This window comes from Tupaia chinensis, unplaced genomic scaffold (assembly GCF_000334495.1).
Source record: "Tupaia chinensis unplaced genomic scaffold, TupChi_1.0 Scaffold000436_1, whole genome shotgun sequence".
NCBI classification, from domain to species: domain Eukaryota; kingdom Metazoa; phylum Chordata; class Mammalia; order Scandentia; family Tupaiidae; genus Tupaia; species Tupaia belangeri.
The window spans coordinates 661,600-682,468 of record NW_006159941.1 but is presented as its reverse complement, the minus strand read 5'-3'; the positions used below and the strand labels follow the sequence as shown (position 1 = coordinate 682,468).

The following is a 20,869-nucleotide window of genomic DNA, read 5'->3' as shown; positions in this document are numbered from 1 at the left end:
GCCATTTTATAGCTCTCTGTCAGTAGTGAATCTGGGCAAATTGTAGAGGTACATGTCATAAACATTCTTTACTGATGAAACTGCATTATATTGCTGTCTTTTGGGTTTTCAAGTAGCTAAATCTATGCTCTTCCCTCCCAGATACTTAGTTAAATCCTGTTCATAGATAACTTTGAGTGAGGGTCCAATGTATGTAGTTTTGAGGAAAGGAAAGAGCTTTTCCAGTCATCAGTTCTTATAATGATCAAAGAAACAGCTGTCACCCTTCTAGAACAATCCTCTCAAGGACTGATAAAGGCATTGCTGCAATCACACAATCTCCTTCTGCTGGACTGTGAATATTTTAATACAATCAAGAGCCTATTTCATAGAACCAAGAAAGTAGAAGATGCTACTGACATTCAAGCTTACAGTACTTCACAAATCAATTTTATTAATTTAAACACAAAACTGATGAGGAAAAATTCTGTACACAATTGCGGACACAACACACCTTTATACAGTAAGGCCAAGATAAACTTTGTCTTTTCAGTCTGCAGGGTACAAAAACGTGAAAGGTTAAAAAAATTGTCATCTTCTGTTTGTGTCAGGCAAAGACAGAAAACAACAAACCCTAACTCAATTGTTAAACAGTTTGGAGAATTCACCAATGACTCATTCTAGCAGCAGCATAAAACTTCAGGAAAAGATGGAATAGTTCTTTAGCTACTCTGGGTCAAAGCTGGTATTTTTTCTCAACACAATATGAAAGAAAATTCATCCCAGGAGTAATTTCATGACAACAGGAAGCTTTAGAAGAGAGAAACTCATGCCCAGACATTTTTGGAGAAACTTTCTTGTACGACAGGGATGACAATTTTTATTTCCCAGATTTATGCTTGCCATGTAATATATAATATAGGTAAAAAGTAATATTTCCTTAGTGCTGATGACTGGGCCACGTCCACTATTAGCAATGGATTTTCCTCTGGGCAGAGAGGAGGATAGACTATGAAGCAGAAACTAATGCAAAGGTTTTCTGCTTTCCAGATACATGCTAATGTCCTACTTTACCTCAACAACAAAATGCAGACACAGTAAGAATTCCGAGCACATGGAGACTTTGCTAGTGTCCAATTCATGAACTGTTTTTATTAATAAAATATATCTATCATCTATACTCTTTCTGGGAAGAAACATTTGAATAATCTTTTTTTTTTTCAAGTAGTTACATATAATACATTAGTCTTGCAATGTAAAAGGTGGTAAGAGAATTGTTAAATTACTTAAGAAACTGCTCTGGGTTTGTTTTGATGTTGTTTTGTTTGTTTGTTTGTTTTTTAAATCAGGGCCCTCCTAAATGTATTTTAAGATTTCAGATTGAAGAACTGAAGGAAAAAAAATTTGGAAAACAAAATCCTTATTGACACTTAACATCCATGCTTTTGGTCTTGACAACATTATCTAAAAAAACAACAACAACAACAAAAAAATCCATTATCTACATATTTATACCCAACACTTGAGTAAGGCACTGCACTTGAGTTTGGGCAGAGAATGCCTCACTCTGCTCTCAAGGCATTGCTACCTCTTGATATCATTTTTCTAAACAATATGTAAAAGAATCATTATTACAAATTTACACCAAAAATTCTTTCTGTACATGATTGTCTCAGTGATGTACATATTACACGTTTAAATTAGACATACTTTAAACTACTTTGCAATGTGCTAAAATCAAAGTACTTGCCATATCAGGAGGCAAAGGCCTTCAATCACTTATTTCTTATGCTATTATCTTTTTCAATTATTTGATGTCAAAAAAGTCTGGGTGAATTGTACGGTATGTAAATTATACCTCCATAAAGCTGTTTTTTTTTTTTTTTTAAAAAAAAGTCTGTTCATAAATAAGTAGAGATGTACAGATTACCCTGGGTATGAGACACCAAAAAGTAAACCTTCTTTACAAGAAAATTCCTCCACTGATATTCAAGAAACACATTTCAGTCTGTGTTGTGCAATCAAGTTTGCTGTATTGGAGAAGCTGTTTACATCACATTGAAAAATGCTAAAAACTGAAGCATTTCCAGGTCCTTTCTTCACAGGTTTGAACCATGTAGTTAATCTGGCAAAGACACATCCCTCTGTGCTAGAACATTCTGATGGCTTATTTTCATTGAATTCACAGTACTAGAGTCAACAGCTGTTCTGAAGAAACAGACATGGCCCTCCCTGTGCCACAAGGACAGAAGGCAAGACCAACAGCAGTTGCATGTCCGTATGTTGAAATCGCTCAGTTCTGGAGTCCAGGGCTGACATGAGACTTGGGCCTGTTGGATTTGTCCCTTGTTGCAGGGCAGTTGTGTGGTTTCAAAGTGCCATGCAGAGGTTACAGGTACTCCAGTTCCAAGGCATGATGTAAGGCCATGAGGTCCGAGTGGCTGGAGATCCTCCAGAAGGGCATAGCGTGCTGCGGGGAACAGAGAGCCATGGTGAGGACAGACAGCATGTCCGGCACAAGCCCTCCGGATGCTTTCTCGAATCCACTCGAGTGCTCAGCCCTTTTACATATACTGTGCAAACAGCCAGTTAACATCTTAACATTACATATCCAAGCTTAAACTTCCCCTAAGAATACTGAGCTTTTAAGTGTAATCTAGAGTCTGTTTCTTCTAAGAAGGTAGTGAATGTTTTTAAACTAGATCTACTCTGTGATTTGAATGCTGTTTCTAGACTTTAAATAAAACAGGTGCAATTAAGGAAGCTTTGCTGAAAATTGCTGCCTTTCAAAATCTATATTCAGTGAACTTTAATGTTGAAAAGAAATTTTAAATAATTACTTAAACTTATTTTAATTTTACTAGAGATGGACAGAATGAGAGATAGAGAGAGAGGGAAAGTAGTAAAGCAAGTCTCCAGGTCTGGGACTCAAACCACAATTGGCCATGTGGGAGTCCAGCACCCTTAACCCCCACTTCACTTGCCGGTCCCAATGTTTAAAAAGTTTAAATGCTTGTATTTTAGGAGTTTAAACAGTTTTCCTTAGATGCGAGTATTTTACATTTTTCCCAAACGACCTGGGCTTATGTATGAAGCAACATTTTTTCTATTTATTTTCATCAATTTTGTTTCATGCAGATCTTAAAATAGCTTCAATGAACAGAAAAAATTATCAATGAACAGGTCTTTTGTTGTTATTGTTTGCAGTTAAACTATTGATATAAAAATCTAGTTTAAATTATGGGATGTGTATGAAACCTGTGAATAAACCAAAGATGAGGAAAGTAGGAAGAACAGGTTACCTCATCCATGAAGGGTAAAAACACAATGCTAAAGTTTCACTGCTCAAAAGCACTATAATAAATACTTATGCTTCAACAGTTTTTTTTTTAAAAAAAAAAAAAACAAAAATCATCTTTCAGAGGAAAATTCTGTTTAGCCCATAGATAATAGGTTTTACACACACACATACAATAATATGGAGGTCAGAAGAATTTGCAATTGTAGTTCTAAAGCATTTGGGAAAATTTTCAGACTAAGAAGAAGCTGGCATGGAAGCAAACAGTAGAAGTGTGTGTGTGGGTGTGTATTATCCTGCAGATAACAGTACAAGCTACTCAATATTTTGATACAATCACATAGCTATTATCTACTGGGATGCCAAGTATTTAGTTATTAAGAATGTCCTTGTCTCAAATCATGTAGTACATTTTTTGAGAGACTTTTTGCTATAGGGTACATGCACTTGTTAGAGAGACTGAGAGAAAGTGAGAACCCCCCCACATACTCCCCGCCCAGGGAGGATGGTCAAGCCAAAATCTCTTCTCCTCTATTCTTCTCTCAGGATTTTGGACATGCATGCACATGTGTCCAGTGTGAGTTTCAAGTTGCCAGGTCCAGGACTCAAACTACAGTCAGCCATGTGAGAATCCAGTGCCTTAACCACTATGCCACCTGCTGGTCTCAATATATCACATTCTAGTATCAAATATAGACCTTTATAGATTCAATTCTATTGGGTTGACTGAAAAGTCATGACAATTTTTCTATGTAAAAACGAGTCAAGACTTTTTTGTCAACCCAATATTTTGGAATATCGATTGCATATACCTTTGTTATCCTACAATAACAGATTAGTCTAGAGATGAGTATTAAAGTATTATAGAAGGATGCTTTTCTTGGCAACCTCGGATGGTAAGATTTACCATTGCATTAATTTACTCAGAAATGATTTGTTGGTTTACAGGCATGCTGTGCTATTGTAGAAAATCTAGAGATGTAGACAGACCTGGCTTGCCCTCTCAGTCAGTGGGTGAGAAGCAGAAAATACAATCATGAGTGTTCATCTCTGTGTTGCAAGAGGAGTATGAGGAAAGCAAATACATTTACCTAGAAAATGAAAGAAATGCCCATAGAGAGAGAATAGTTGAGCTAGATATGAAAAAAGGAGCATTCAGAAGAACACTCATATGACTATGTGGGTTGGGGGACAAAGATTGAAGGAAAAATTTATTTTACCATACAGGCTGAGTGTGAGAAAGAAGACATGGTTGGTGACATGACTGGCTGCTGGTGTCAGACGGTGTGTGACCTGATAAGCCCTGTTAAGGGGTTTATTAATAATAATGACAATTATAATTTATTAGGTATTATGTCAAGAAATATGCTAAGCAACCCAGAAATAGATAGGTGCTATTATCACTATTTTGCTGATGAAAACACTAAGGCTTAGAGAAGGAGCAGAGAGGTTTAAATAATAACTGGAAAGGAGTGAATTCTGTATACTCTAATGCCTTCTAATTGTTTTCCATGGTCTTTTTATTCAGTCATGTAAATTAAGAGCACTATGGCACAGTAAACACACACACACACACACACACACACACGTGATCACTCATCTATGCTCTGCTAGGTAAGTGACACTGGAAAATTTGAGTGACTATGATTTATAGATCTGAGTTTGGGAAGATGTTTGATCAGTTACAATGCAGAAAATCTTCCTTTTATTTTCTTTTTAGAAAAGAAATTTATGCATATTGTAAAATGTAGGACCATATAAAGAAATACAAATCATGGGGCCAGCAGGTGGCATAGTAGTTAAGGTGCTGGACTTCCACATGGACAATCGTGGTTCAAGTCTCTGACCTGGCAGCTTGAAACTCATGCCAGGCATGTGTGCATGCATGCCAAAAATCCTGAGAGGAGAATGGAGAAGATTGGTGGCCACCCCCACTCCCCAGGGTTGATTTCTTTCTCTCTCTCCATCTGTGTCTCTCCAGTGCGCGCACGTGCGCACACACACACACACACACACACACACACACACACACACACATATATATATATATATATATAGGAGAGGTTTTCACTATAGGGCGCGTGTGCTCCCCCGACAGACACAGAGAGACAGAGAGACAGAAAGCAAGAAATCACCCCCCAGAGGGGGTGGTCACACCACAATCCCTTCTCCTCCATTCTCCTCTGAGATCTTGGGCACGCATGCATACGCGCCTGGTGTGAGTTTTAAGCCACCGGGTCTGGGATGTGAACCGCGGTCGACTACGTGGGAGTCCAGCGACATAGCCATTATGCTAACTGCTGGTTCCTGCGCACACATATTTTATAGCAAAAATCTAACCCCCAAAAAAGAAATACAAATAACTTAACTTGTACATGAAAATAATCATCATAAACACTTCTCTAAATTTTCATATACAAAAACACTCAAATATACTTGAAAGTGTTTATTTACCATTCAGCATCCTATTACTATTACTATTTGAAAATAATAGTGAATGATTTTCTTTGAAGTATGCAAATATTCAACTATACTCTTTAGTATCTATTTTAAGTCTTTTCTTATTTCTAACTATCTTGTGATTTTTTTAGTTTATTACACTTACCAGTGATTTATTGCTTTTCTCCAAAGCTCCTTCTCCTCAAAACTCAATAAATGGGGATATAGAGTATTTCTGTTGATCTGGCATACCATTATTTTAGGATGTAACAAAGGATGCTGAAGGCTCATCAAAAATACATATAAAAATATTTGTGAGAGGTGGATGCTTTTTTTCAGAGTAGGTTCAGGGTTTAAAGTCAGACACATTCTTTATAAACTTGAAAGCTACTGGTGCACTCAGCAAATCATGTATTGAAGAATGCAGTAAGTAGGAGAAAAATTGAAAAGGAAACTAAAAATATCCAATTAATTCTCCAGTACACTGTTAAAGTGTAAACTCAGGATTTAATTCTTTAGTAAATAAAGAACTGGTTCAATGGCTGTGCGTCTCACTTCTATAGCTGTAGGGGTTGATGCCAGCCTAGAGCACACTGAAACTGTTTTTCTTTTAAATCATACTCTCATGCATCACTATCTGGAAAAGTGAGATTATCCACGAAGAGTCCCGAATTGCCTTGTTTATTGGCACTGAAATGCTAATGCTTTGGTCTTCCTATTAGAGTATTAACAAGAACCATATGGTCCGGCAGCCCCCTGACACAATGGTGAGAGGGCCATTCTTCTGAGCAAACATGCCCAAGGTTCTACAATGAGAATGGGCAGACGCTGGGGACACTCCCGTAAGAGGTCAGCAGCTCTATCTTCAGCATTGTCTTACAACATGAAGGTAGTGATGTCTGCACAATCCGCATCTCATTCTCACAAAAGTACTGGGCTTCTCTACGAAACGTGTGTTTAATGCGAAGTGGGTGGTTATAAGAGGATAGGTGACTCAAACTCCTGTTAACAAATAATTAGAACTAATGGCACTATCATAAGATTTCCCCTAATTAAGCACATATGAAGATTTTATGCATTTAAAAATTGGGATAAGTGAGTGCAGGGTAAACTGCTTTTGGCTAATCATATGGTATGATTCTAGCCACAAGAATACCTATTTCTTATATGAAATCAGAGAAATAGTGGCAGAAGAGGGAAAAAAGCATATGTTACAAGGAGGAAACCGGGTTAGAATCTCAGTTCTGAAAGTCACTATGTGACCTTCGATTATGGCAGAGTCTCCCTGGAGTGCTTGTTTCTTATCTATAAAATGAGGGCTTATGGGCCAGCCAGGTGGGATCGTGGTTAAGGTACTGGACTCCCACATGGCTGACTGTGGCTTGAGCCTGGATGCAGTGGGCTGAAAATCATGCTGGGTGTGTGTGTGTGCATACCCAAAATTCTGAGAGGAGAGTAGAGGAGAAGGGACTGAGGGGTGGACATCCCTCTTGCAAGATGATTTCTCACTTTCCCTCTCTCTCTCCTGCAAGCACACACTCCCTATGGCAAAAACCTAAAACTATAAGTAAATGAAGGTTTAGGGCAATGTCTCAGGTTTACCTCAAGGTTTAGTAAAGTCTGTGTGACTGTATTGCTATCCCCTGTATAGCACTGTAGTTAATATGAATATTTAATATATGACACTCAAAAGCTCTTGTTCCACTGCCAAGGACTGAACCTGATGAAACAATTTCATTACTATGTAAGGCAGTGTGAAATTAAGAACCATAATGATGGATGTAGAGAAGAGCTCAGCGTAAGCTAGAGAGGATAAACTGGCCTCATGCTGAATTAAAGAATGGGCAAAACTGGAGAGGTAAATTGGCAGTTAGAGACTCCCAGTTAGGAGGAGTAAATAGGGAGGAAGCGATAAGGCTGGAAAGATGTGTTTATTTCAGAGGTATTAAGAAAGGTTTGGGAGCCAGTAGGTGGTATAGTGGTTAAGGCCCTGGACTCCCACATGGTTGACCATGGCTCCAGTCCCAGAACCGGTGGCTTGAAACTCACTCAGGGTGCATACGCGTATGTGCCCAAAATCCTGAGAGAAGAATGGAGAAGGGATTGCGTTGTGGCCCCTACCCGCCAACACCACCAGAAGATGATTTTTCTCTCTGTGTGTCTCTGGTGAGTGCACATGACCTTATAGCAAACAAGTCTCTAAAGAAAAATAAAACAAAAAACAAACAGGGACCAGCGAATGGCATAAAGGTTACATCACTGGACTCTCATGTAGTTAACCACAGTTTGAGTCCCAGAACAGGTGACGTAAAATTCACACCGGACGTGTATGTTTGCATGCCCAGGATCCAAGAGGAGATTGGAGTAGATGAGACTGCAGTGGCCATCCTCCCTGGGGAGATGATTTCTCATCTTTCTGGCAAGCACACACACCCTACAGCAAAAATCTCTCTTAAAAACAAACAAACAAAAACAAAGTAAAAAAACAAAGCTAGGTTTATCAAAGTAGAAGCACTTGGAATATCTAAGGAGTTGAGCTTTTAATTTTGTAAATGACAGGGAAGGAAGCCTAACACTACCTCAATGTCTGGAGACACCGAGAAGAGGTATTTTAAGCAATTAAGAACAGTAGCCAAGAAATGAGGAGTTGAAGGTGTCTGCCCTGGGGCACAAAGCCAAGCAGTGTGATGGTGGAACTGGAGTATGAAGAGAGTCTGAGAAACACAGCATGAAGACAGAATTCATGCCACTTGGTGGTAAGTAGGAGCGAGAGAACACCAAAATAAGTTTGAGTGGCCATTTACTTGTATTCACGTAAGTATACCTTGGAACACCCAGAGAATATTCTTTCAGGTTACTGGAGCCCTGGGACAAGACAAAACAAAACAAAAAACTCAGCTACCTATAAATCGTAATAGAAATGATAGCTGTTACTGTGTGTGTGTAGTTTATCAAGATTAGGGATATATTAATAAAAGTGGGTAACAGAGTCTAATTAATACATATTTTGAGGTCTTTAGAACCACAATATCGCCTAATGAAGACATAATGATACATCCTTCCCGCTCTCTTGCCTACAGGAACAAATGCCCCTTGTCTTTTACCCCTTCCAGTTATACACATCAGTTGTATAAAAAGCTAGGTACATAAATACTCACGGAAACTGAATTTGGCCAAATGATTAAAAATGCATTAATGAAACCTTCAAACATCGAACAGCACAGATCCTCTGACCAAGTATTGCACTTCTAGGAATTTTTCCCACACAGTCCCATGTGCATGAACAGCATAAAGACTGGTCCCTGAAGGACTGTCTGTAATTGTAAATACTGGGAACCACCCTGCATGTCCAGCCCCAGGGCTTGGTAAAATGACAGCCTATGCACACAGCGGGATACTGATGCAGTCCCTTAAAGGGTTGGACCGATACGGAGTGACTACCAGGAGAAAGGGAAAAGAGTAGGGACAGAAACAAGCGCGTCGGTACCGTGAGCGTGGAGAAGTAAACGTGTCTGTGCTTTCACATGCGTACACCATCTCCAGAACGTTTGCACATGAAGGTGCAAATACTTCGCCAAGTGTCAGAGAAGAGCTCTCAGGAGCCAGATTATTCTAAAGACTCACTATGAAACTTTGGCACGACACTGTTCTTTCATTGTTTGTCCCTCTGCTTCTCTTCCAGACAGAAGTGAGCTCTTTAAGGCCAAAGATGAAATCCAGTTCAAGACTGGCAAATAGTAAGAGACCATTAAGTATTAATGAGTGATTTTATAGTAATAAAGTTCATGGTAAGTCCCACTCAAAGCGAAAAACAAAAGGTTGCATTATACTTTCATTTTTTGCAAAAAAGCTTGTATTTTTCCCTTGAACAAGCTTAGAATCAGGCAGTATTAATCCAATTCTCAGCTTCCACTTGGATTTCAGCAAGTTTTGGTGTGGACATTTAAAATGAACATATTTAGATGAAGCCATTGTCATTATGCAAGACACTGGATGTTTGCCATTTTCCTATTGTGTTATTCACAAAGAGATTTATTTTAAACAGTTCTTAGAAAAGTAAAGTTGGTTTAGCAATAGTACTTTACAGTACAAAGAAAATGTCAATGTACAGGGGACTATTACATTTTTACTTTTAATAATCATCATATCTCTACATAATGATTTTCACTCAATTCATGTTATAGTAGGAAAACAAAGATTTTTATGGTGAAAATGAAAGCCTGGGGGGGACCAGCAGTTAGTGTAATGGGTATGTTGTTGGACTCCCATGTAGCCAACTGTGGTTCAAGTCCCAGACCTGGTGGCTTAAACTCATGCTGGGTGCATGTGCGTGTGTGCGCGTGCCTAAGATCCTGAGAGGAGAATGGAGAAAAAGTGATAGCAGCATGGCCATCCCCCCTGGGAGGGTGATTTCTCACTTTCTATCTCTCTGTCTTTCTGGCAAGTGCATGTGCCCTCTAGCAAAAGCCTAAAAAAAAATAAAAAAAAAATAAAAAAAAGAAAATGAAAGCCTGATAGATCTTTTGGACAAAAGATATGTCAAAGGAAGATTTTCATAGCTAGATGGTTTCTGACATTCTCCTTAGCGTGGCCTTTCTCAGAACAAAGAGGCATTCTCAGAAAACTCTTGCAAGAAGGCCTCCTAACTTTTTCCCTTTAAAGGGGGTGTTTTGTTATGATAAAAATTACAGAGTTAAATTACTGATGAAAGCCTTTAGACTACATTGGCCAAAAGAATAAGGATGACAGAATAGACTTCAACTGATCATGAATGAAATAAGCAACTGGTAGAATTTACATGTGGTGTTTTGTTTCTGGGCTTAAAAAAAAAGCATTTCTAGCAAAAGAACATAGTTTAGGGAGATGAAAGACATCTCTACAGGGAAAAGAGGAGTGCTGTACTGCATTTTAAAAGGACACAGGAAACTGAGAGACAAGCTATATGGTCCAAATCAGTTCTGAAAGAATGCAAAATGTTTTAATTTTGCAAAACGTCTTAGTGCTCAAAGGGACAGAACCTCACTATTAATTTTATTTCACAATCTAAATTTCTCAGGAACCAAAGTATATATCCAAAGATGTATCAGAACTAATGATGTGTTTTTAAAATTTTATACCGTTGTAATCATGAATATAAAATGGGAAAGGATACATTGTTATACCTACTTAAGGAAAGAAAAATTACACTTTGTTCTAAAAATCTTTTAAATGTGTAGAACTTTTGTTGGAAATCAAATCACATTTAAGATCTATAAACAAAGTTTACAGTCGGGCTACTTTCTGTTTTCCTCATCTGTAAAATGGGTGGAGAGTCCATCTTCATACGCTTGTGAGAATTTAATATCTAGGAATGCCTAGGAGAGACTGGATATAAGAAGTCAGTAATTCTTAGTCCTCATTATGATCATGAATCCTTTCACTACCTCTTCATTTACTGTAGCTTGAGTTCTTATACACAATTTTAAAATGGGATATTGCTGACATACAGCCTTCTCCCCCTTAAGGACTCTCTAGCTGTGTGCAGAACTGCACCTCACCTATTGTACGTGATTAGATTCTGGTCTCTTTACTCAGACATGAAATACTGCTATTCATATACCAGTGCACTTAAAAAGGACAAAAGTTCTCCTTCAGTAAAGCTGGAAAACAATAACATTTGAATCTTTTGCAAGATTATTAGGATTCTGAAGCATCTATTTTACATACATACACACACACATACACACACACACACACACACACACACAGAGGCAGGTCACAGGGTGCAAAGAGTTTCTTCTGTTTGCAACAGATAGATTTGGACTGTTACACAGTCAAGAAATTCATAGGGATGTTCCCTGCAGGTGACTGCTGATTTGCTTTTTGTGTGTGTTCCATAAAACAAGAATAATGTGTCCAAAAATAAACAGTGGAAACGACTTGAACTGCTCTTCAAAGACAGCAAATACTCCAGTCCTATTAATAATTTCAATTCTAAAATCAAACCAAGCGTTACTTTATCTTTTTCTATACTTCAAAGAAACATAGCTATCAGAAAAGTTTGGAAAAGGAAAACAGAACTTTGAAATCTGGATAGAGGCCCAAAGGATTTTTCTTGGCCTATTACAAGCTACAAAGGTACATGTTAGCATCTTTCTCCTGAAATTAAACTTTTTGGTGAGTACCAGAGGGAAAAGAACCAATTTGGAGGCAGATTTACACCTTGGCCCAGGGCCACAGTGGCGTGAAACACTGTTCCTCAGGTCCACACTGCTCAGAGGTGCAAATGTGTTCCTTGCCCCCTGACCACTAACTAGGAGGTCCTGAGTAGAAACAGCCTGGGAGTTCCAGATCCTTTCACCAGAGGATGACTTGGGTCTGGATTCCCACCAATGCTCTTTAACTCTCCAGAACCTAGTTCTGGGAATTCTAATGTGGACTGGGAAACACTGTATTTTTTATAAAAGTCCAAAGGACTAACAGATGACTGGCGACGACGGTGGTTGGTCACTGGTGAAGCAGGAAGGTCAGAACTAGTGCTGACGTGGCAAATTGCTTTGCAGGAAGCAGGAGCAGACCTGAGGAGTGTATGAGTTTCCACCAGCACCAAGCACACTCTGGGCGCATTCTGTATCTGTGGGTGTCAGCGAAATCAGTTATTGTGTGTAGAATTAGGGTCAGTGCCTATGCTTTCTATGGGAATTCAGAGATACCGAAAGTAAATTATGATATCAGAAATCTCTGGGAAGGCTGGCCACACGTCATCCTTGATGCTCACTGTGGCATCTGTAGCCCGGCTATGCCCCATTTCTGGTGTATCCTAGAATATCCACGAGGAGCTGAATCACACCCCTGAGTATGTGGAAATGGGAGGGAAGACTTATGCTATTGGTTAATCTCCTAAAATACTGAATGCTCTTCAGATCCAAGAAACATTCATAACGAATATGATCATGCCAACATTTAGGGGGTTATAAGAAAAGCAGTTCAACCACCTAAGCAAAATAAGATCCCTACCTCTCAGAATCTCACTTTTTATTGCTGAAGCTAGCACAAACACAAATAACTAATACATATGAGGGGATTTCACAAATTTGGGGAACAAAGTACGAATTAATCTTGGTACAAAGAAATTTTGAAATTCATAATATGCCTTTCCATGAACTTTTTGAAGACCCCCCCCACACACACACACATATCAGTTTTTGGTACATGTAATTTCCATATCTGAACTAAATCTAATTCTCCAAATAGCCCTCTAATTTAGGTACTAGTACTATTGCCACTTACTGACAAGAGAAAAAAAGAAATAAAAGAGTTAAATAACCTGGTCACAGAACAGGTAAGTGGCAGGCCCATAACTCTGGCTGCCTGGTTCAAGAACTGAAGCTACTGAGGCCATGAGGTGGCATCATGGCCAACTGAGGTTTGAGCCCTGACCCAGTGGCTTGAGAGTCATGTCATGTGCATGCCCAAAGTACTGAGAGGAGAAGGGATTGTGGCACGGCCATGCTTCTCTCTAGTGAGCACATACATCCTGTGGCAAAAACCTAAGAAAGGGTCTGGCAGGTGGCGTAGTGACTGAGGTGTGGAACTCCCACTTGGCCAGCCATGGTTCAAGTTCTGGACTTGGCAGCTTGCTTTCTCACTTTCTGTCTCTCTCTGGTTAAAATCGAAAAACAATGATAATAAATGAAATCATTAAAAAAAAAAACTAAGAAAAAAGTCCAAGCTATTTACCACTACAGCTCCTCCAACCAAAGTACATGTGAGGCTGCTATACTTGAGCTTGTAAAAACAGAGGTAAATCGGGGACCAGTGGATGGTATAATGGTTATGTCGCTGGACTCCCAATGTAGCTGACCGTGGTTTAAGTCCTAGACCCAGCAGCTTAAAATTCACACTGGGTGTGTGTGCGTGCATGCCCAAAATCCAGAGAAGAGAATGGAGGAGACGGGACTGCAGCGTTGCCATCCCCCCTGAGGGGTGATTTCTCACTTTCTGTCCCTGTTTCTCTGGTGAGCGCATATGCCGTATAACAAAAACCTCTTTAAAAAAAAAAAAAAGTGGTACATGAACGGAGTTTGGAAAAATGGAGATGACAGTGATAGACCATTGGAAAAAAAGCTCATTCCAAGGAGAGGTGACAGCAGAGAAAAAGGTACACAGGTATGGTGCATGCTCAAAGTAAGGTCAGCAGCTGCCTTGATGGCAGTGCAGGTGCAGGAAGAGAAAGATCGAACTGGCAGGCTGCACCAGACGGTGAAGACCCTCAGTGCTGCCTACACCAGGGCGTGCTGCTCCTCTCCTTTCACGAATGCAGCATCATGGGCGTGGAAAATACTTTTGTTAAGAGAAGTTGATAAACCTACTCTTGCAGGGATTCAGAAAATAAAATGCTTACAGTCTGGCCCATTACCTCTTTCTCACTGAGAAGTAGGGCCAGAATTCTCTAGGGTAACAGTAACAAACACTTTTTATCTTGCAAGAAGGCTCTGACCAACTGGTAGAGGCTTTCTAAACTGAAGTTTGGAAGGTTCTTAGGCTGCCTCCAGGCTCAGGGAACAAGAGTTGAACCACCTGACAAGACCTGCCAAGGGGGCAGACAGGAGCAAGCTGGCCCGACTATGGAAGATGTGTCGTCTCTGTTCCAGAAGGCGTTGTACCAAGCATTCCTTTCTGCCCTTAGCCCCCCAGATCTATAGTCTGTGAAGCCCAACCACCAGTGATCCTTGAGCTTGGGTGCACCACTTTCAAAATGATCACTTCGTAGTTACTGAATCCCACTCTGCCCTTTGTTGGGGCAAATGGTTTTGCACACATTCCTAGTCCGTTTCACAGAAATGGAACTTGTTTACGTGATCCAGTTACAAGAATTTGGAAGACTATGAAAAAGGAACCACACAATTCTCACTTTCCATGCCGCAATCCCTTCTTTTCTCTCTCCCTCTCTCTCATCAAATTAAAAAATAAAGTAATTCTAAAAATAAAAAATAAAGAAGGAATAGCAACAGCACAAGGTGCACCATCAAGGCATGCTCACCTTTTTTGCTCCTTGTTCCTCTTCCACACCATCTCCTATGACCACATACACCACTTTTCTTCCAAACCTTTGAATTATCCTCTCAAAACAGCTCTCCTTTCCTGGTAAACAAAAATACAGTGTAGAAAATGTAAAGTTCAGGTAACTCCGTGATAGAACTTGCACTTTTTATGTAAAATGCCTTTCTTTGGTCCTTCTGATTCGACTCTATCCCACTTGTGCAACTGAGAGAAGAGTGTTTTTATGCTGCCTGGGCAGTATGTGGAACAGCACAGCAGATTAAAAATTGCAAATTAATTTAGCAACGTGTGCCTTCTCCCTGAGAAATTAAATACTCTGTTCCCAAGGACTCATTTTTTGAAAAGTTGAATCTAGTCAGTTATATATCTGAAGTCCTGCAATTGGAGGGAAAAAGTGTTGCTTAGAGTAGTATTTTTTCTTCCTACATGCTGAGACTAAGCAAAGACATGAAATTCAGGTAATGTTATTTGAACTTTACTTAAAAAAGAAAAACAAAAAACAAAAATCCTGTGTCATGGACCAGCCCATAACATGGTGGCTAATGTGATTGACTCCCACAAGGCCAACCACACAGTCTTAGGCCCAGTGGGGTGAGGAACACGTGCACTCATGCCCAAAATCCTGAAAGGAGAGAGGGAGAGCTTACAGCACAATCATTCTCCATGGAATTACTTTTTTACTTTCCCTCTCTGTCTCTCTAGCAAGCATCATCTAGTAAAATTAAAAATAAAAAATTAAAAAATAAAGGTTGTTCATATGATACAAACTCTAAATATTCAATACAAAGGCTACTTAGAAGATAAAAATAACTGAACTTGTTCGTTTTTTTTTGTTTTTGGAGAGGTTTTTGCTATATGGTACGTGTGCTCCCCAGAAAGACAAATGGAGACAGAGACAGAAAGCAAGAAATCACTCCCTAGGAGCGACGGCCATGCTGCAATTCCTTCTCCTCCATTCTCCTCTTGGGATCCTGGGCACGCACGCACACACACCTGGCATGAGTTTAAGCCACCGGGTCCAGGACTTGAACCACAGTCAACTACATGGGAGTCCAGCGACATAGCTATTACGCTAACTGCTGGACCCTGAATTTGGTTTTGTTACAACAAGAAAAAAAAAAAAATTCTTTTAATCAGTTTTTTCATCTGATTTTAAGTTGAATTAAAAATCCCCAGAGCGGGAACCAGCAGTTAGCGTAATGGCTATGTCACTGGACTCCCATGTAGTCGACCGCGGTTCGCGTCCTGGACCCGGTGGCTTAAAAGTCACTCCGGGCACGTGTGTGTGCGTGCCCAAGATCCCGAGAGGACAATGGAGAAGGGATTTCGGCATGACCATGCCCCCTGTGTGTTGATTTCTCGCTTTCTGTCTCTATGTCTCTCTCTGTCTGGCTGGCGAGCGCACACGCCCTATAGCGAAAACCTCTCCAAAAAAAAGAAAAAAAAATTCCCAGAGCCTAATATGTTTACTTGGCATATTCTCATTAAACTCCTCCTAAAATTAATGTCAGGTAATTTGATGTACTACAGTGAGATCACGCCTGTGTTACTGAGACAGCTAATGTTCAATAAAACACTTTCCTAGAGGAAAAGTGGGATGAAAGTAATAGGATACCTTTATCTGTCTATTATCTTGCCCATGTCATGGCTCGGTTTGGGCTCCTGTGGTAGCTACACTGTCAGCACATCCCTGCAATTAATGTGGGCCTTGTTTCTTCTTAGAGAAGAAACTGGTGTTCCAAGTCGTGGGTTGCCAATAGGGTCATTTTAATGGACAATGGGACAGTTTATAGTTTTCAAATGTGAATGGTTGGGCAGGGCCTGCACCTCTTTCAAATAAGGATCAGATATACACATGAACAAATTGCTTGTTTGCTTAAACAAATGTCTGCTTTATATTTGTATTTTGCACTAAAATCTCTAGTTTGCATCTGACTGAATGAAATAGAACTAGCCTTATTCAAAGGATGTAATTTCAATGCTTCTTTAGTTGTCCACCAAACTGTGAAATATTAAAACACTTTAGGAAACAGATATAAAGTATAGTTTTCACTGTACAAACACAGCAATCGTTTACACGTCATGAAATGTTTTTTCCCCTCCTTACAGGGAAATGTTCAAGTGTTTTTGCAAAGTTTCTTTCTCATGGAAAAATGAAGGTAAGTATTTTTTCAAGGTAAATGAAGGTGAGATTGTGATGGACCAAGGGAAAAAAAAAAGCTTATATACTATCATCTTCTATAGCTTTCATTATAGAGTTGGGGTCATGTAGAAATTTTTCACAATGAAGATTGAAATAATGAAACTGACTTTTAGAAGTTAATTAGAAAACCAATCTTTCATATAAAGTATTCATTATGATGACTCCATTTTGTCTGAAAGAGCACCACAGTTCTGCTAAATGAGATTCCAGTCATCTATGACTAGAATTTTTGTCCACAATGAGAATCCCTGAATTTTCTGCATCAATCCCCATATACGTCTCATTTGATGGCAAAAATAGTAATAGCTACTACTATGTATTAGTAATAGTAATAGCTATGATCCTAGTTTTTCCTAATTAAAAATAAGGAAAAGTGGGGCCGGCAGGTGGCATAGTGGTTAAGGGTGCTGAACTCCCACATGGCTGACTGCAGTTTGAGTTCTAGACCCGGTACCTTGCTTTCTCACTTGCTTCCTCTCTCTCTCTCTCTTTCTCTCTCTGGCCTTCTCTGGTCAAATCTAAATAAATAAATAAATAACGTTAAATAAAATAACTCTTTTAAATAAACAGGGAAAAGTGAGATCTTACTAGTGGGTTTGAAATCATTTTTAGCACCAAAAATGTTTTTCCTAATTTTTATGCTGTACTGAAAAATTAAAGTCCAATATTTCAAACAAAATTCCCATTAAAAATACTTAATGCTTATTGGTTTGTTAATTTCTACTTAATTTCTAATTACTACTTTCAAAATTTTCAAGATTAAACATCAAGGAACATGATATGTAATACACTACTTATACATTTCTTCTGGGAAGCTAAGCACTACTCCTTTTGTATTACATGCTTCTTTGGAATTTGTTCCAACTTTCATGTGCCAATAAACCTTTACCAGCATCCCTGCTTACAGAACACAATATAATTCCTCTTTACTGATTCAGATGAAAATAGGATTAACACATTAATTAATGTAAACTGACTGCTATTTTTATGCAACATGAAAGTATATAAAAACTCTGGTTATATGAGCTACTAAGAATATTTTTCAGTTAGCGTCCATTATTCTCAAATACCAGATACGTATTTGAAGAGAGAAATTTTTTCTATAAGGCGTTCACACTTACTAGAGAGACAGAGAGGGTAAGTGAGAAATCACTCATCCCAGGGGGATGACCACACCAAAATCCCTTTTCCTCCATTCTCCTCCAGGATTTTGGGCATGCACACACATGCACTCAGTGTTAGTTTCAAGCCACCAGGTCTGGGACTTGAACCACGGTTAGCCAGTGTCTTAACCATTAAGTCACCTGCTGACTCCCCCCCCCATAAGATCTTTAAAGTCAACATTGATAAGTTCAAACTTGATTTCCCCATTATTAATTATTGTACCTACTACCAACCCAAGTGCTGAAAAGAAATCTCTGTGTCAGCATTCTTCAAAATTAACAGCTATTGATTCATACATTTGATTTAACAAACATTTAGTAAGTGCCTACTATGGGCTGGACATTGTAGCTACAAGGATGATCAAGAGAAGCACAGCACTCAAGATTATTACAGTCTGTTGGAGAAGTCATAATATGAACAAATAATTATATGAGTAATTCTTTAGTGATCATTTAGTAAACACTTTGTAGTAAAAATAAAAGTATAAAAGTGAAGGCAGATGAAAATTAGACCTACAGAGATTCTATTTTTGCATCTTTTTTAAAAAGATAGAGTTTAGCAGCTAAATCCAGCTCTCTCCTTACTTACTAGGATATTAGACTTATAAAAATAAATTCATCTCTCTAGAGTAATGTACAAGGTCATTTATGACTAGACCTTATCTACCTCACCAGCTTCATCTTCTCATGAGCATAATACACTAGTGACCTAGGCAACTCACAACTCTTTTCAGTAGGACTTGTTATTAGAACTCTGACCCTCTCCTCTCACTAGCCTATCTGTCTAGTAAATTTTTACTTGCCTTTCTATACCCAGCTAAAATGTCATTCCACTGACATTTGCTCTCTCCCTCCTCTTAGGTTGGAGTGAATGCTTCCTCAGCCATGCACACAACAGCAAGATGATCTAGGGTATGGAAAGGAGTCTGGACCTTGGAATCAAAGAGACCTATGGCTTGAACTTCAGTTTTATTAACTATTGACTTGAACAATTTATTTACTTAAGCTTCTGAGCTACAATTTCCTCATTTGGAAAATGGAAAGACTGTAAAGGTTAATGATAATATGTAAAATGCTTAGTATGGTTCTGAGCATCAAATAGATACTAATAAATGCCTATTTACATGCTTTTCTATCATGTTATTTAGATACCTACTTCCCCTGAGAATAAGAGCCATGTCTTCTGTTTTTCTTACTTCTACTGTCTTGGTTTATATTCTCAATGAATTTTATATTAGTCTTTCTACCACCCCAACTATGTTTTCTTCTTACAAGAAGCTTATATTTTTTTGTATCCCTATAACAAAAATGTTAATAAAATGTTGAAAAAAATTTTCTAGTAATAATAAAGCTGTTATTTGCACGGTTTCATTTCTACTTTATACAATTCTACAATCCTGTTCATTTTAATTTATAAAATATTTTTTGCTAATGTTGTCTAAAAGAATAAAAATAAGATGGCAAACCAGAATTGATGCTAAGTTATAATCTATAAAATGCCCAGGTCTTAGTGTTAGCTAGTACATTAAAATTTTATGACTTCAGCTACATGAATTATGCTTCATATTGCCCTTGATGTCTAAAGTCAATTTTGAAAATGAAATTGATTACTTTTTTTATTTTTGTACTACCTAACTTTCTGGGGGGGAGGAGGGAAAGGGTCATTTACTACTTAGTGCCTTTAATTTTTACTAGCCTAAAGGAAAAGGGTTGATTTATTTTTAAAAAATATAATAAAGGCTGAGAACCAGCAGTTAGCATAATGGCTATGTCGCTGGACTCCCACGTAGTCGACTGCGGTTCGTGTCCCGGACCCGGTGGCTTAAAACTCACGCCGGGTGCGTGTGTGTGCGTGTCCAAGATCCCGAGAGGAGAATGGAGGAGAAGGGATTGTGGCGTGACCATCCCCCCGGGGGGTGATTTCTCGCTTTCTGTCTCTATGTCTCTCTCTGTCTGTCTGGCGAGTGCACACGCCCTACAGTGAAAATCTCTCCAAAAAAAAAAAAAATATATATATATAAAATAAAGGCTTACCTATTTTAGTTGCACTGTAAATATTTTCTATTGGAAATACAATTCCTAACCCATATAGCAGGACTTTGGCCAATGCTGGGATGAGCTGTGTAGTTGTTACTAAAATATTCACACAGTTTGTCCTATGAGAACAGAAAGAAATCAAGACTGTTAAAAAATAAATCTCCAAAATGAACAAGCATGAGCAGTGCCCATTTCTCAGCAAAGGCCACACAGAGAGCCTCACCGGGAGTGAATAAGAGAGAGTGCTTTCAGGGCCAAGGTCAGCCAAGAATCTGTCAGGGCTTCGATCTCAGCCCTCAACTGCAACCAGGCTTCTCTCTTTGCCGGACCAAGGAGACCTGTGAATTTAAAAGCACATGATGAACTACTTCCTTACCAACATGGCCGTTCAGCTTTATAAATCATCAACATGGAATAGTACTATTAACATCACCTCAAGCTTTAGACTATACAAACTACTATTTCTTAGTTAACACGTATTTATTTAGTAACACAAGGACAATCTACTAATTTCCCAACTCTCACATCCCTTATTCTGGTAATAGATCTGATCTTTCTTTCTTTTTGGGGGGAAGACTATTCTCCCTGATGCCTTCAACCATGTACTTTGAGCAAAGCTGACCCCACCTTCTAGCTCTATTGGTAGGCAAAAGACCTTGGCTTTGCTGGTGAATGTCAGTCTTGGAACTTTCTTTGAATCTATAGGGA

The 20,869-nt window shown here is 38.9% G+C and overlaps 1 protein-coding gene across 1 annotated transcript in view; it reads right to left on the bottom strand.

Annotated features, from left to right (window-relative positions):
• Positions 1-1,166: 1,166 nt before the first annotated feature.
• Positions 1,167-20,869, bottom strand: part of EYA1 (EYA transcriptional coactivator and phosphatase 1) — a 261,299-nt gene continuing 241,596 nt past the window's right edge. The window contains exons 15-18 of the mRNA XM_006155104.3: positions 20,385-20,499; positions 20,159-20,280; positions 14,739-14,839; positions 1,167-2,449 (exon numbers count right to left, since the gene is read on the bottom strand). Of these exons, the coding sequence (XP_006155166.1) occupies positions 2,369-2,449; positions 14,739-14,839; positions 20,159-20,280; positions 20,385-20,499 (419 nt within the window). The 3' untranslated portion in view covers positions 1,167-2,368. The remainder of the gene's footprint in view (positions 2,450-14,738; positions 14,840-20,158; positions 20,281-20,384; positions 20,500-20,869) is intronic.